This window comes from Eleutherodactylus coqui, chromosome 3 (genome assembly GCF_035609145.1).
Source record: "Eleutherodactylus coqui strain aEleCoq1 chromosome 3, aEleCoq1.hap1, whole genome shotgun sequence".
In the NCBI taxonomy this organism is placed as follows: Eukaryota; Metazoa; Chordata; class Amphibia; order Anura; family Eleutherodactylidae; genus Eleutherodactylus; species Eleutherodactylus coqui.
The window spans coordinates 276,405,219-276,421,425 of NC_089839.1; the positions used below are offsets into that span (position 1 = coordinate 276,405,219).

At 45.7% G+C, this 16,207-nt stretch overlaps 1 protein-coding gene across 4 annotated transcripts in view; it reads left to right on the forward strand.

Moving 5' to 3' along the window:
• LOC136621768 (histo-blood group ABO system transferase 2-like) overlaps window positions 1–16,207 on the forward strand; it is a 68,745-nt gene that overhangs the window by 25,890 nt on the left and 26,648 nt on the right. For 3 of the 4 annotated variants that reach the window (XM_066597477.1, XM_066597476.1, XM_066597474.1), the window contains exon 1: window positions 12,680–13,024. In XM_066597477.1, coding sequence (XP_066453574.1) covers window positions 12,936–13,024 — 89 coding nt within the window. In that variant the 5' untranslated portion in view covers window positions 12,680–12,935. Of the gene's footprint in view, window positions 1–12,679; window positions 13,025–16,207 lie in introns of those variants that run through there. The other variant, XM_066597475.1, reaches the window with a different exon arrangement.

Below are 16,207 nucleotides of genomic sequence, written 5' to 3' on the forward strand. Positions count from 1 at the left end.
GGCCCGCCCACTCATCAGAATGTCCTGCCTGTTCAAACATGGCGTGGGTGTCTCCACCGGTGATGTGTTCAGGGACTGCCGCGGGGTAAAGAAGAGTAAGGAGCGTGGATCTGCTCACCAGAGAAGCGCAATCATGTACTCCTTTGGCAAGCGTGATTATGTCACGCTCGTGTGAAGGAGGCCAGAGGTGCAGATCTGGCCACTGTATTTTAGGCCACCTTCATACGAGTGTGACGTAATCACGCTCACCAGAGGGGTACGTAACATAATTGCTGTGCGGTTTTCTGTTGTGGAATGCCCACAACGATTATGCTAGTGCCGGCTTTACACGGGTGTCTTTGCAGAAAATAGAACCTATTGATTTCAATGGGTTCATTCACTTTGTGTTAAAAAAAAAATCGTTAGCTTATCATTCGCCATTCAGTTTATGCAGGCATACGACTATCGGCCTGTGTAAACAGGCAGCCGTTCATCTACGAAGAATTTCTGGTTTACTCTGAATGCACGCACCCGGAAGAGATCTCCGGTCAGCTCCACTTCATTCAATGAGAAAATATCACAACTATGAAGTGCCGGAGCAATAATTAATATGACAACTGTTGGACAGGTAAGCGTCCGACAATTCCTCTATGTAAAAGGACCCGTAGGCAATGTAGGTGGAGCTAGCAGTGGATCATTTAAGTGGGCATTTTGGAGCAATCCCTTAATTTAAGTGATACTCAATGGTTCTCGTTACTTATCAGCTAGTATTCCAAATTATTTTAACCCCTTAGTGACCGCCCATTGCCTTTTTACGTCCTGGCTGGGCTTTAATCCTCCGGGCCATAAAAATACGCTTGCTCTGAGCCTTAAAGCCGCCTGGCTTGTGGACGTGACAGTCTCCTACTGTTGGCCAATGGAGGTAGCCGACAACCTGGAGCTGCCATGGGGTCCGTGGGGAGCGACCCCTGGTCACGCTTTTGCCATTATCCAATGGATAAAGGTAATCGCATAAAAGTGTAAAAAAAAAAGTTAAAGATTCAGCTTCCCTCACAGATCGAATCCATGAGGGGAGTTGAAAGTACTGACCTCCATTCTCCACAATGTCCCGCAACTTTCTGGTCAGTCCAGGACCTTACGTCACTTTCTGTGCATACGGGCCAGACATAAACGTCTGCACAGCGTGCATAGAAGGGCTTGCAGTTCAGAAAATTTAAAATCTCTCTGTTCCCAGCTAGCACGAGTAGCCGGGAGTAGGGGGAAATCACCAGGACCGCTGTATGCGGTTCCCAGTCACATGATCACTGGTATCCAATGGATAACGGCGATCATGTAAGGTAAATGAAAAGGCAATGTCCCCTTTATCCGCGGACCTTTCCCTAACTTTGGCGGACATAAGCGCAGAAGTTTGGGAGAGCCCGGGAAATTTAAAATCTTCTTGTTACTAAAGGTAGCCAGGAGCCTGGAGCAGTGACTGAGGGCCAAAGTAAGCGGTCCTCATTCACATGATTGCCGTTATTTAACGGATAATGGCAATTACATAAAAGTTAAAACACAGTTTAATGCTTCTTTCGGTTTGGGCCCCGTTGTGCATACAGACATAACTTTAGGGCCACAATGGGTATGTTTCTGAACACAGGACAAACAGGGGAATCCATTTTGGGGTGAAGTCTTTATTTATGGGGGCGTGGCCTGAGCATGGAAGAGTGGGGACGCACAGCCCGGAGCTCCGCCACCACTACCTCTCAGACAGCCGTCCCTGCAGCCAGACACCACGCTCCCCAGCTACGAAGAGACGGGGAGGACGGAAGCTAGATCCACCGCCAGTCAGCGGCACCCCGCTGAGTCGCTACCTGAATAGAAGGGGCACTACCGACACTCCAAAGTGCCCTGCAACATTGCTCCGGACTTCCACGTGGAGTGGGCTCCCCACTGCAGCAGGAACGCTGAAGCCCCGCTCTCACACCAGGACTGTCAGCACTCAGAAACGGTCAGTGAGGGGGACAGGGTTCTGCAGCAGGGGACACCACTAAGCTTCCCATCTCCCTCAGAGACTCCTCTGCCTAGCCACACACCTGTAATGGCTGCCAGACATGGACACAGCCCCCTGGAGAGAAGCAGCTGCTGCAGACAGGATGCAGCCCTGCACCTGCCACAGGAGGGCATGACAAGCCTGGGCAGAATAGAAAGTGCAGAGACTACTGATCCCATCCTCCCCACCACAATCATCCCAGCGGAAAACATGAGCAACAGCACCTCCACTCCAGGCACCTGCACTTCTACACCACCTATCACAGCAGCACTGCCAAGTATGCTTGAACCACCACAAGACGACTCTCAAACTTTGCAGGCTCTCTGGGTCATGATTCGCGCCTTACCTACCAAAATGGATCTCAAAATGCATGAAAAACATGCGTCAGCAATCCCCGCGGTTAACCAGTCTGTGCAGGACCTGACTGAACGGGTCATAGCCCTTGAACAGAACGCTGAGGCCCCATCTATGGACTTTCAACAAATGGCTCTCACGGTCAAAAATCAGCAGAAACAACTTAGGGAACCGACTTTCCACCTAGATGATATTGAAAACAGAGGCCACAATAACCTTAATCAGAGGGGCCTCTCCAAGAACATTCCGCCAGAGGCTTTATACGACCATGTGACCACCATCTTTAATAAGCTACTACACTGGCCAGAAGACAGGGCGATAGAACTAAACAGAGTCCACCATCTACAAGGCGGAAGAGCCTGGAACCCTAATCTCCTGAAGGATATAACCTGCTGGGTCCATTTCTACAGGCAGAAAGAAGAAATTCAGCTCATGGCTTGGGAGCAGGGCCTGATCGGGTATAACGGCGCTGAAATCACAATTCTGCCCGATGTGTCTAGGCTGACCCTTAAAGGGGTTGTCCCGCGCCGAAACGGGGTTTTTTTTTTTTTTTAACCCCCCCCCCCGTTCGGCGCGAGACAACCCCGATGCAGGGGTTAAAAAAACAACCCGCACAGCGCTTACCTGAATCCCGGCGGTCCGGCGTCTTCATACTCACCTGCTGAAGATGGCCGCCGGGATCCTCTGTCTCCGTGGACCGCAGGGCTTCTGTGCGGTCCATTGCCGATTCCAGCCTCCTGATTGGCTGGAATCGGCACGTGACGGGGCGGAGCTACACGGAGCCGGCATTCTGCACGAGCGGCCCCATAGAAGACTGCAGAAGACCCGGACTGCGCAAGCGCGGCTAATTTGGCCATCGGAGGCCGAAAATTAGTCGGCTCCATGGGAACGAGGATGCCAGCAACGGAGCAGGTAAGTATAAAACTTTTTATAACTTCTGTATGGCTCATAATTAATGCACAATGTACATTACAAAGTGCATTAATATGGCCATACAGAAGTGTATAGACCCACTTGCTGCCGCGGGACAACCCCTTTAACAGCTGGAGGCTGATCCGTCCCTTACTAGATGCAACATGCATTGCCGACGCAACATACAGATGGGGGCACCTTTTCCACCTGATTCTTCGAAAGCACAGCTGCCTCTTTATGGTACGATCTCCTGCGGACCTAGAGGGGGCATTCGACTTTCTGGAAGTCCTGGCGATACCGGTTCCAGACTGGACCTTACCACTGGAGGTAGCCCCACCAAATATGTGACGTTTTGATTTGTTCCAGGATCTCAGCCCCCAGGACGCAGTCTAGCTTCCAGTGTCTGCGGATTTCTACACAGTTTTGGGACATTGTCTCAATTTTCTCAAGGTTCTCACAAGAGACCACATTCAATACTTGGGCATTAGTCTCACTCCAGATGTCGGGTACCTGTACTCAGCTAATTACCCAATACTCTTGAGTAAGATTAGATCAGACCTGAACTCCTGGACCAAGGGCCTCTTTTCTTGGTTCAGTAGGTGTGCTATATTTAAAATGAATATTCTCCCTAGAGTGCTATGTATCTTCCAAGCTCTTCAGATTCATGTACCTAGACAATCTTCCGAAATCCTCTCTCTCTCTCCTGTCCAAGTTAGTATGGGCAGATAAACTGACACATTTAGCTCGTAACATTTTGAGCAGACCGAAGAAATGGGAAGAGGATCTTAAAATTACACTCTCTCCGAAGGAAAGGGAAAAAATCTTCACACTCACACATTCCTCTTCAATATCTAGTAAGGTTCAGGAATCATGATTTAAGGTCTTCTCATGCTGGTATAGGGTGCCCTCCTGTCTATACAAGATGCTCCCCTCGGTCTCTCCTCTGTGTTGGAGATGTGGATCTGAACAAGTGACTCTTTTGCATGTTTTTTGGGACTGTCCTGTGCTGGCGATCTTCTGGACGGAGGTTCGGCAAATTACCTCTAAATTTACAGAATATTTGCTTCCTAAAATGCCGGCCTTCTTTCTTCTACATCAACGTGAGATTCCTTTATCAGTATACAAAAAAATCAGTGGTGCACCACCTAGTCGGGGCAGCGAGATCCTGCATTCCGAGACTCTGGCGACAGACGGCCCCTCTCACGGTAGTGATGTGGGTCAATACAATACAGTGGATAATGGAGATGGAAGACCTTACAGCATCACTCGGGTTCTCAGGAAAAGTTTACGAAGACATGGTTTGCTATTAAAGTAGCCCTGTCATGCCTTATCACAGCGATCATCAGGGCTGTGTTCTAAGTCCCCCAGAGGGACACAAATTTTGTAAAAAAAGCGATTTAAAAAATGAATTAAAAAATGTAAAAAAAAGTTTAAAAACCCCCTTTTTTTATGCTTTTTCTCATATTAGCATAAAAAAAGGTTAAAAAAAATTAAAACCCCACATATTTGGTACTGTTGCTCCGTAACGACGCGTACAATAAGTTGCACATGCTTTTGACTGTGCACGGAAAAAAGCGTTTAAAAAAACGCTAAAAAACTGAGGCAAAATGCTAATTTTTAGCATTTTGCCTCCCTAAAAACGCAATAAAAGTGATAAAAAAAGCCACATGTACACCAAAATGGTACCAATAAAAACTACAGCACATTTTGCAAAAAATAAGCCCTCATAGAGCTCCGTACATCAAAAAATAAAAAAGTTACAGGACTTTGAATGCAGCGATTTAGAAAAATTTTTTTTTTCCAATAAAAGGGTTTTTATTGCAGAAAAGTGGAAAAACCTAAAAAAAATGTATGAATTTTGGTATCGCTGTAACCGTACCGGCCCGCAAAAAAAATGGATTGTCTTATTAATGCTGCATGATTAACACTGTAAAAAAATAAAATAAAAATCTATAGCAGAATTGATGCGTTTTCTCTCCCTGCTATCATAAAAAAAAAAATAGTTTTACAATATAGTCTATGTACCCAAAAATGGCATAATCAAAAACTACAGTTTGCCACGCAAAAAATAAGCCCTTATTTGGCCGCGTCGACGGAAAAATTAAAAAATTATGACTTTTGATAAATGGAGAAGAAAATCCGCCAAAAATCCTTGCGTTCTTAAGCCCAAAATAGGCCGTGTCATTAAGGGGTTAAACCAAGGATTGGCAAATGAGCCAACAATGTTTTTCATTCTCGCATAAATTAAGCGATAAGCGAGCTACTTATCGTTCCATCGTTGGCTGTGTTTACACTGAGTCATTATTGTTAAAATTTGAAGGATGCAGCGTTTTTTTTTTGTTTGGTTGTTTTTTGTCACATCTTTAAATTTGTCCAGAGACGTGGCTATTGGCATTAGACATTGAAAAGTGGACTGTTATTTTTGATGCAAATCAACCCTGCCTTCACCGAATATAACACCAGAATTGCATTTTTCCCCTGTCGTCCACATGACAGCACACCTGAGATCGCCTCCTCCTGATAGGACAGGAATACACAGAGAAGTTTAAGGGCTCCTGTCCACAGGCGATGATTCGCTGGCGGTAAATCATTGGCGAATCACGCTGTCTAAAGCTTTCCATAGCATTGCTATAGAAAGCGCCGCCCCCTGTCCATGAGCGGAGAATCATTGCGATTCTCCGCTCGCCGGCATGCTGCGAATTTCCGCGATTCTCAATGGTCAGCCTATCTGTCAGATAGGCTGACCACAGAGAATCATTGCATTTCTCCGCTCGCCGGCATGCTGCGAATTGCCGTGATTCTCTGTGGTCAGCCTATCTGTCAGATAGGCTGACAGCGGAGATCTGTCTGCCGGCTCCTGCTCCCGGGCGTCGGAGATCTGCACGGGATACCGCAATGCCTGTGGACAGGAGCCCTAAAGCTTCTCCCCCTTTCCTAGCCTTCTCAGTGTCTTTGCTGTAGGCATGTATCCAGTGAGGTGCTGGGTGCTCTCAGAAGATCCTAGCATGAAGATACATCATACTTACCAGGATTGGAGGCAGCAGGGGCTGTTCTCCCTACCTGAGGCTCATCTCCTGGGTCGCTGCAGGAAAAGTTTCCCCAGGCTTGCCTCCCTGAGGCCAAGGGGGTTCCACGTGAGGGCTGCGCAGCATCTTCTCCTTTTCCTCCAGCGCTGCTGATCTGTGGGTCTCATGCGTCCTGCTGTAGGAGAGGATGCGGAGTTCTGATGTGCTCCTATACGCCGCTGACGCTAGTAGCGGTGGCTGTAAACCCATGTGACTGGTGACTGGATATGATGTGATTGCGTCGGTGAGGGTGGGGAAGTGTGGCTATGGTGACAAATTCAAAAAAGGAATCCGAGAGAAGACCGCATGAAATATATACATCCTAGTCTTAGAACAGGAGTTTGGTCCATGTAACTGCAGTGCTAACAGGTATGAGCTCTCCAGTCTCAGACATCCCTGAAGCGGCTGCTACCTCTTGTGTTGTAAGTAGCCCATTGGGTGCCTCAGACATGCTATTGTACCTGTATATATACATTTATATCCTTTCCCCTGCTGTTTTTTTTTTACCAAGGGAACAAAACCCACAATGAAAAAATGCATGGCTTGTGTAAAAAAGTTACCACTAGCATATCCTAAGGCGCTATGCAAGTTGTGCATAGCCCAGATTATTAAGCAAGAATCTGGAGGCTACATGGAGGATATTAGGCGATTAGTCGGAGATGAGGTTTACCATCTACTTCCTCCATTTCGAGACAGGTGAAGAGATCAAGTAGATCGGAAATTTATTCCGACTCCAAAAAGAGTATAACATTCTCAGAAGTCAAAGAAGACACTAATTTAAACAAGTCCTCAGATGATAATGAGAATTATAAAAAATTCCTCTTTAACCCTAAGGACAAATGTGAACTAATAAAGGCAGTGAGGGCTACCCTTAGTATGGAAAAGCCAAGGAGACCGAGAACCATGCAGGATGAGGTTTTTAAAGAGATGGGTGAGAGATACAGACGTACATTCCTGGTCCATGGCAACATCCAGAAATTAATCAAGAAGGAATGGAGTAGACCTGAAGTAGGCTTCTTCGTCTGCAGGGGTATTAAAAGGCGCTACCCCTCCTCGGAGGAATATTTCCCTGACTAGGATGCCATGCCCAAGGTAGATGTCCCAGTGGCAAAAGTCACTAAGTGGATGTTTTTACCCTTAAAAGATGCCACACAGCTAAAAGACCCTATGGACCGGAAAGCAGAGGGCCTCCTGAAGAAAACGTGGGAGGGGACCTCAAGCCTGCTTAGACCTGGTGTGGCAGTCACTTGCATGGCCAGAATGCTGAATGTCTGGCTGTGCCAGCTGGAGATGCAAAACTCCACGCAAGGAAAGCCTAGCCTCACTTCCGGCCCTCAATATGGCAACAAGCTTCCTAGCGGATGCTTCAGCCCAGTCGGTTAGACTATCTGCTCACACGGGAGCTCTGTCTAACTCCACCTGGAGAGTCCTATGGCTTAACTTTTGGTGAAGAGACCTAGCCTCCAAGAAAGCATTGTGTTCTTTACCCTTCTATGGACAATTCTTGTTCGGTCAAGACTTGGCCGCAGATAAAAAGAAGAGCTTTCTAGAAGAGGGTCCACAGAGAAAAAGACATTTTTTCATGCCTCAGGTCAACAAACAGAAGCATATAAAGACAAATCAAGATGGGTCTCTTTAACCCCAATCAGGGGGAGCCTCAAAAAGCAAGATGCCATCCTAATGGGGGCGACATTGCAGGCCTTTTGGAGAGATGGGCACAACTGTGAAAGAGCACCTGCATTCCCAAAACTTTAAAAGAAGGGTAACATTTCCTCTCTTGCCCCAAACAAAACTTCCTGGTAACCTCGGGCACGAAACCCCAATTACTTCTTCTACCCAAGGGGTGCAGGATTTATTGCAGTTACAGGCGGTAACTCCAGTTCCCTTAGTTGAGCAGAATAATGGCCATCATTCCAGGCCATTTCTAATCAAAAAGCCCAGTGGAAAAACCTGCGTTATCATAAACCAAAACCCACTAAGCAGTTCAATAAAATACAGGAGGTTCAAAATGGAGACAGTAAACTTCACAGTAAAGCTGATAAAAAGGGTGCATTTAAGTCATCCATAGACCTAAAGGACACTTGCTTTCACATACCAATTCACTCTGATTACCATAAGTTCCTCAGGTTTGCATTACCAGGGATTACCAGGCTGGAAGGCTCATATAGAGGAAACTATATTTTCAGGGAACCTGGTCCCAGAAGGTTAGCATCTAATCCTTGAATTTCTGGGAGCTCTTTGTAATCTTGGAAGCCCTTTGGAGATTGGGAAATATATCCAAAGATCAACATCAGAAGATACTTTCAAACAATGTCACAGCAGTAGCCTACATCCAGCACCAAGGAGGAACAAAGCATCTCTCCCCCCAGAGGAGTCATTCCATGTCAAGTGGTCTAGAAAAAGTCCCCACCTTCACATCTCAGATTTTGTTCAAAATTTTTATATTGGCCGCCCATTCTAAAGAAAGTTTCCAAAGTTTTAGGTTCCTATAGCTAATGGTTCCTGAGTTAGACCCTCTGTTTAGGGGGGGGGGGGTGTCTGCAAGTGCGCACACAACTGTGAATAAAATGGCATTTTTTAGCTATTAATAAATTTGGAAATACGTGGGCATAAAAGCTTAAAGTTACATCATACTGCAAGAGCGATCAAAGCATCGCTAGTTGTAGTGCCCTGTGGGGACTAAAAAAAAGTAAAAATCAGAACAATAAAGTTTTGCTAAATGTAAAAAAAATAACAATAAAAATGAAAAGAAAAACCCTTTTGCCATATTTTATAATAAAAGCATCTAAATAATAAAACAAAAACACATATTTGGTATCACTGCGTCTGTAAAAGTTCGATCTATCAAAGTAACGCATTATTTACCCCGCACGGTGAACGTCCTCCGAAAAAAAAAAAAAAAAACGCAAGAAATGCACTTTTTTTGGTCACCCTGTCTCTCAGAAAAAATGCAATAAAAAGCAACCAAAAACTCATATGTATTCAAGAATAGTACCAATGCAAACTACAGGATGTCCTGCAAAAAAATGAGCTCTTGCAAACTATGTCAATGGAAAAATAAAAAAAAGTTATTGCGGGCAGAAGATGGCAGCAGAAAATTATTTTAAAAAATTAAATGTCTTTAAAAAAAATACAAGTAGTACAGCAAAAAAAAAACTATATAAGTTTGGTATCGTAGTGATCGTACTGACCCATAGAATAAAGTTATCAGGTCATTTTTGTTGCCGTTTGTCCGCTGTAGAAACAAGGCGCAGCGAAAAATGGCGGCATGTTGTTTTTTTTTTCATTTAGCTCTACTCAGAAGTTTTTCAGTACATTATATGGTACATTAAATCGCACCAACTCGTCCCGCAAAAAACAAGCCCTCATACAGCGACGTCGATGGATAAATAAAGGAGTTGCGATTTTTTTAAAAGGGGGGAGGAAAAAACAAAATGGAAAAAAAAGGGCTGTGTTATTAAGGGGTTAAAGGTCAAACTCCTGTGTAGTGGCTGGCACTTATAACTGCAGGTGCAGCTCTCATGCTATCAGTATTGCTGTATACAGGGGTGGGAGTGAAAACTGCAGGCGCAGCTCTCATTGAAATCAATGGGAGCTGCGCCTGCAATTATAAGCACCAGCAGCTACACAGGGATTGGAGCAGCAGCTTTCACTCTGACCCCTGTATATAGCGGCGCTGATAGCATGTGCCTGCTCAGCTGTTTGTCCAGGTTCCAGACTGGTGGACCACGGCCAATTAACTGATAGGTCAGGTCATCACTAGTATTGGTGCTTGGAAAATCCATTCAAAGGGGTTGTCTGAGTTGTACCTCTGTAAAATGCATTCACCATGCAGTAACATAACAAATAGGCTTATACTTACGTCTCTCAGTTGGGATAGGTCATCAATAGTTGATCGTTTGGGGTCCGTCACTGAGGACCACGACTGATCAGCCGAGCGTGCACATGCTATCAGCACCACAAATACACAGAGGTGGAAGCGGTGGGGATTTGAAATATAGGGGAATAAAGAATTCAATTTTGCCTCTCACCATATGTATTCTGCCACGCATTGTATTATTTTATGACCTCTGTGTAGTGGTCGGCCCTTGTAACTGCAGGCACGGCTCCTATTGACTTCAATGAGAGCCATGCGTGCAATTACCAGCGCCGGCCACTACAAGAGAGGTCGGCGCGGAGGCTTCTGCTCCAAATACACAGAGGTCATCAATAGCATTTCCCTGGAAAACCCCTTTAAGTTGCTGAGGACAAGTTCTGTCAATTTATCTAATATACAATAGCCTGATGTGGTGCGGTTTGTTATTAAAACAACTCTGACCTCATGCATATTTATTATTCAACTACACGCTGTGTTTCACACTTGCTCATCCTCACCATAGCATCTATAGGGTGGAGCCACTGAAAAATAGCCCGGCACCACACTCTTATGAAAGCTGTGTAAAAGAAAAGAAAATCTGTCTTTATTGTCCATAGCAACCAATTGCAGTGCAGCTTTCATTTCTTATACTGCTAAGGTAACATGAAAATCAAGCCTCGTGTGGTGCAGAGTGTTAAGGCAGCAGAAATGCAGTCCTAATCTCTTGCTCACGACCTGAAGGTTGCAATTTCAATCCCTGCATAGTTTAGGTAGCCGTCTCACAGCCTTCAATCCTTTTGAGGTTGGTAGAATGAATACCCAGTTTGGTGGGGGGTAATAAATGAAAATTACTTAAAAAGCGCCGCAGAATAAGTTGGTGCTATACAAATAACGAGTTGTTCTGCAAATTATATGGTACATTAAATAGTACCATTGAAAAATACAACTTGTAGCGCAAAAACAAGCCCTCATACAGCTACGTCGAGGGATAAATAAAGGAGTTACGATTTTTTTTAAGGTGGGGAGAAAAAAAACGCAAATGGAATAAAAAGGGGTCGCGTCATTAAGGGGTTAAAGCTGCGCTGTGATTGGTTGCTATGGACAAAGATTTTTTTTTTGTAGGGTTCTTTCGCACAAGCGGAATAAGCCTGCAAGACTCACCACAAAATTCAGTAAATTCCGCTCCCTAATCCGTAGTAAGACCTGCTTCCTAGTACTTTATTATAGTCTACAAATTAAGCCAGGTCACTACTTTCAATTCAGTCACACCTACATATCCGGGAAGGTGCAGAACTGGAAATAAGAGTCCACGTCGCACCAGTATGCTGTCCTGCAGGTGCTATTTTGCAGTGAACCAGTTTTTAACCCTTTCCAATCCAAATAAATTGGAGCTGGTGAGAATGGATGAGAAAAAATACATTTCCCTGCACCCTCCTGATCTGACAGAGTTCAGGAGCGTGCAGGTGCTCACTGCACTGTGGGGGAGGGGGGGGGTCTGCTTACCTGTCCGGTGTCTTCTGCAGTCTCCCTCTGCCTCCCGGCTCGGCGGTCAGGTGGCACCCAGGGGTCACATGATCGCCGAGCCGGGAGACAGAAGGGAGAATGCGGAAGACGACGGACAGGTAAGCAGACCCCCCGATGCAGGCTTAATGTGACCGCTGGGGGTCAGGTGATACCGGCGGTCACATGATCGCCGGCTGAAATCTCCTGCATTACATAGCGCTAATTGAGCGCTATGTAATGTGTAAAGGAGAAGGCAAAAAGGGTTAAAAACCCTTTCTGCCTTCTCCTCGGGGGTCCTCGATGAGGACCAGTGCACAAGTGTATCTGCACCCGATGTGTCTGATGATCGGGTGCAGATGCACTCCTGCACTGCAGTGTCGGGCCTGCCCCGACATTGGAGCTGTGGAGGGAAATTATGATGTCGGGGCAGGCCCGACATTGGATTGGAAAGGGTTAATGGGTAAACGCAAGCTACAACTTAATTCAGACTATTTTATTTGCTGTCTGTGTGCTGACTGTATATTTCACGGACCCATTGTAGCCTATGAGGCTATTCACAAGGTATGACACAGACCTTCCCCTGTTCTGCAATATCAAGGTTTATAACTAGAGATGAGCAAGCATACTCGTTAAGGGCAGATACTCGAGCGAGTATCGTCCTTTTCGAGTACCTGCCTGCTCGTCAGAAAAGATTCGGGTGTCGACGGGGGGCAGCGGGGGAGAGTGGGAGGGAATGGGGGGGGGGGATATCTCTCTCTCTCCCCCACCCCCAATGCCCCCTGCTCACTCCCACAACCCACCGCTCTCACCCTCGCCGGCACCCGAATCTTTTCTGACGAACAGGCAGGTACTCGAAAAGGACGATACTCCCTCGAGTATCTGCCCTTAACGAGTATGCTCGCTCATCTCTATTTTTTAACCCAATGGAATAAAGTTTCTAAGGGCAAGGGGTTACTTAATAATTATAGATTCGTGTGGCTTTTATATGGCTGTAAAACACTAGGAGGAGTTTTCATCTGCGGCTCCACTTCTAGCTCGGCAGACAAATCATTCCCCTCTGAGATCATATTAGGAAATGTCAACAAACTCACTCAGAAGAACATACCAAACATTTTACAGCCATTCCTAAGGAGTCCCTGTCTCAAACACAGTTTAGACTAAGTTTCTGAGGAACAGAAGTTGTTTTTTTTTTCTCTCTGTCTGCATGTAGAAAGCTGCAACTCGTACAGAATAAATGCATGGAAACTGGAAGAACATGCTGCCTCTCAGGTCTTATTTCATTGGGATCCTGGTGGTGTTCATGCTGTTTATAATGGGATTCTGGTAAGTCATTCAAAATATTTACTGTTGCAGTTCTGTATTTATTATTTTATATGTGTTTTATAAAAGAAAAGAGATAATATCAATAATATATTATATCAATAAGCTGATGAGAAAATGCTTATTTTATCCATTCTGCTCAGTAGAGTCATTGGATGCTGTGAAAATAGATCTGCTATTATTAGTAGTATGGTTTTCTTAATCCCTATTTGTTTTATAAATAATGTTTAATCATTATGTTATAAGGTATATATAAAGTTCTGTAACTTTCTATTATACCTTGGGGAGACTATATTAACGGCGCCTGCACACGAGCGGAAATTTCGCGGCGAGATTTCCACCGCTGGAAGCCTGCATAGGATTGCGTTAAGAAACAGCCGGAGCCGTCGGCGCGGGTTAGTACGCGCTGGTCCCTGCAGGCGTTCGGGTCCCGCGGCGAGAATCCTCGCCGCCGGATCCGACCCATTCGTCTGCAGGCGGCCTAAGGCAAGTATTTCTTATGCCAATCTTATAGCAAGCCTCCAGTTTTGGGACAAAATTCTGCCCTGGATTAGAAGGGGGAGGTATTTCACCTGCAGTTGTTCTCTGTCGACCCTCCAATCTGTTGGTTCCTGGTCTTATAATTTGCACAAGGAAAGACCAGATGCAATGGGATGAAACTAAAAGGCGAGGGGACACAAATTAGATATTAAAAAAAACTTTCTGACAGTGAGGGTGATGAATGAGTGGAACAGGTTACCACGGGAGGTGGTGAGTTCTCCTTCTATGAAAGTGTTCAAACAAAGGCTGGACAAATATCTGTCTGGGATGATTTAGTGATCCTGCAATGTGTAGGGGGTTGGACCTAATGACCCTGGAGGTCCCTTCCAACTCTACCATTCTATGATTCGATGAAGGCGCCCTTATGGTTGTTTTCGCCCTCCCAAGCTGGCTAATGCAATCTTCAGACTACCTAATGTAAACAGTGAAAAACACCTCACCTTACTGCAAGTTGTATGTGCTCTTAGTTTTCCTCTGTTCGCAGGAGTATATCCACGCCCTTCACCACTCAGTCCCAGTGGTTTCGTCAATGCATAAGTATAAAGGAGTTCAGGAACACAGGCTACGTGACAATACTATTGTTAATATTGCAGGAGCAGCTCCCATCAACGGGAGCATAGCGACCCGGTCATCAATAGAAAAAGTTATCAAAGTCCTAGAATACCCCTTTTAATTTTGTATTTCAGTGATACAATAAATGACAACCCCTTGTTACAATAGACAATGGTGCCCAAGTAATCAGAAATAGTTTATTGTTCAATGATTTCTATATTGTGGATAAGGGCTTACTTTTGAAGTAGATTCCACGGTCCCCGTTTATAGCACAATTATGTATAGGTCAGTTGTTACCTTGTTGCAGTTAATAACTTCATTGATTATCACAGGTAAATTATAAATGATTATACTAGTACTGGGCAGGGTTGGAATAAATATATAGTTAAAAGGGGTTGATCCGGTGCCTAGAATGGTGCCAGCAGTGAGATAACAAAGTGTAAATATGAACTAGCCTTGGGATAGAAATTATTTGGCATAATTTATGAAGTGTTCTTGAATTACAGGATTGTGAAATTTCATTTCTTTAATACACATGCACATTGTGATCCATTCGCCCTTTATGCCATTACTAGTCCTGTAAATGTGCGCACGGTTTTATGTAATCCAGTGTTATGTTGTTTAACATCGCATACCCACTGCAGCAGCAGTTTATACAATCAACTAGAGATGAGCGAGCACCAAAATGCTCGGGTGCTCGTTACTCGGGACGAAATTTTCGCGATGCTCAAGGGTTCGTTTCGAGTAACGAACCCCATTGAAGTCAATAGGCGACTCGAGCATTTTTGTATATCGCCGATGCTCGCTAAGGTTTTCATTTGTGAAAATCTGGGCAATTCAAGAAAGTGATGGGAACGACACAGCAACGGATAGGGCAGGCGAGGGGCTACATGTTGGGCTGCATCTCAAGTTCCCAGGTCCCACTATTAAGCCACAATAGCGGCAAGAGTGGGCCCCCCCCCTCCCAACAATTTTTACTTCTGAAAAACCCTCATTAGCAATGCATACCTTAGCTACCGTATATACCGGCGTATAAGGCGACGGGGCGTATAAGACAACCCCCCAACTTTCACCTTATACGCCGGTATTGCAGTGGAGAAAAAAGAAATCATTACTCACCTCCCCCGGCGTTCTGTCGCGCTCCGGCAGGATGTCGCTCGCTCCTCATCCCCGGCGCAGCATTGCTTTCTGAATGCGGGGCTTGAAATCCCCACTTCCAGAAAGCTAATACACACGCCGTCAGCCAGTTACATCCATTCAATGACATCATTGAATGGCTGTGATTGGCTAAAACACACGTGGCTTCAGCCAATCACACTATTCAATGACATCATTGAATGGCTGTGATTGCTAACACACGTGCGCCTTCAGCCAATCACAGCCATTCAATGATGTCATTGAATAGTGTGATTGGCTGAAGCCACGTGTGTTTTAGCCAATCACAGCCATTCAATGATGTCATTGAATGGATGTAACTGGCTGACGGCGTGTGTATTAGCTTTCTGGAAGCGGGGATTTCAAGCCCCGCATTCAGAAAGCAATGCTGCGCCGGGGACGAGGAGCGAGCGACATCCTGCCGGACCGCGACAGAACGCCGGGGGAGGTGAGTAATGATTTTTTTTTTTTTACACTTTTTTTTTTTGTATTACCGGCGCATAAGACGACCCCCGACTTCAGAGCAGATTTTTCGGGGTTCAAAAGTCGTCTTATACGCCGGTATATACGGTAAGCACCACACTACCTCCAACAAAGCACAATCACTGCCTGCATGACACTCCGCTGCCACTTCTCCTGGGTTTCATGCTGCCCAACCCCCCCGCACGACCCAGTGTCCACAGCACACACCAAAGGGTCCCTGCGCAGCCTTCAGCTGCCCTCATGCCCCACGCTGGCCTCATAGCCACACCACCCTCATGTCTATTTATAAGTGCGTCTGCCATGAGGAGGAACCGCAGGCACACACTGCAGAGGGTTGGCACGGCCAGGCAGCGACCCTCTTTAAAAGGGGCGGGGCGATAGCTCATAATGCTGTACAGAAGCAATGAGAAATCCAATCCTGTGCCACCTCCATCAGGAGCTGCAAACGTGGGCATA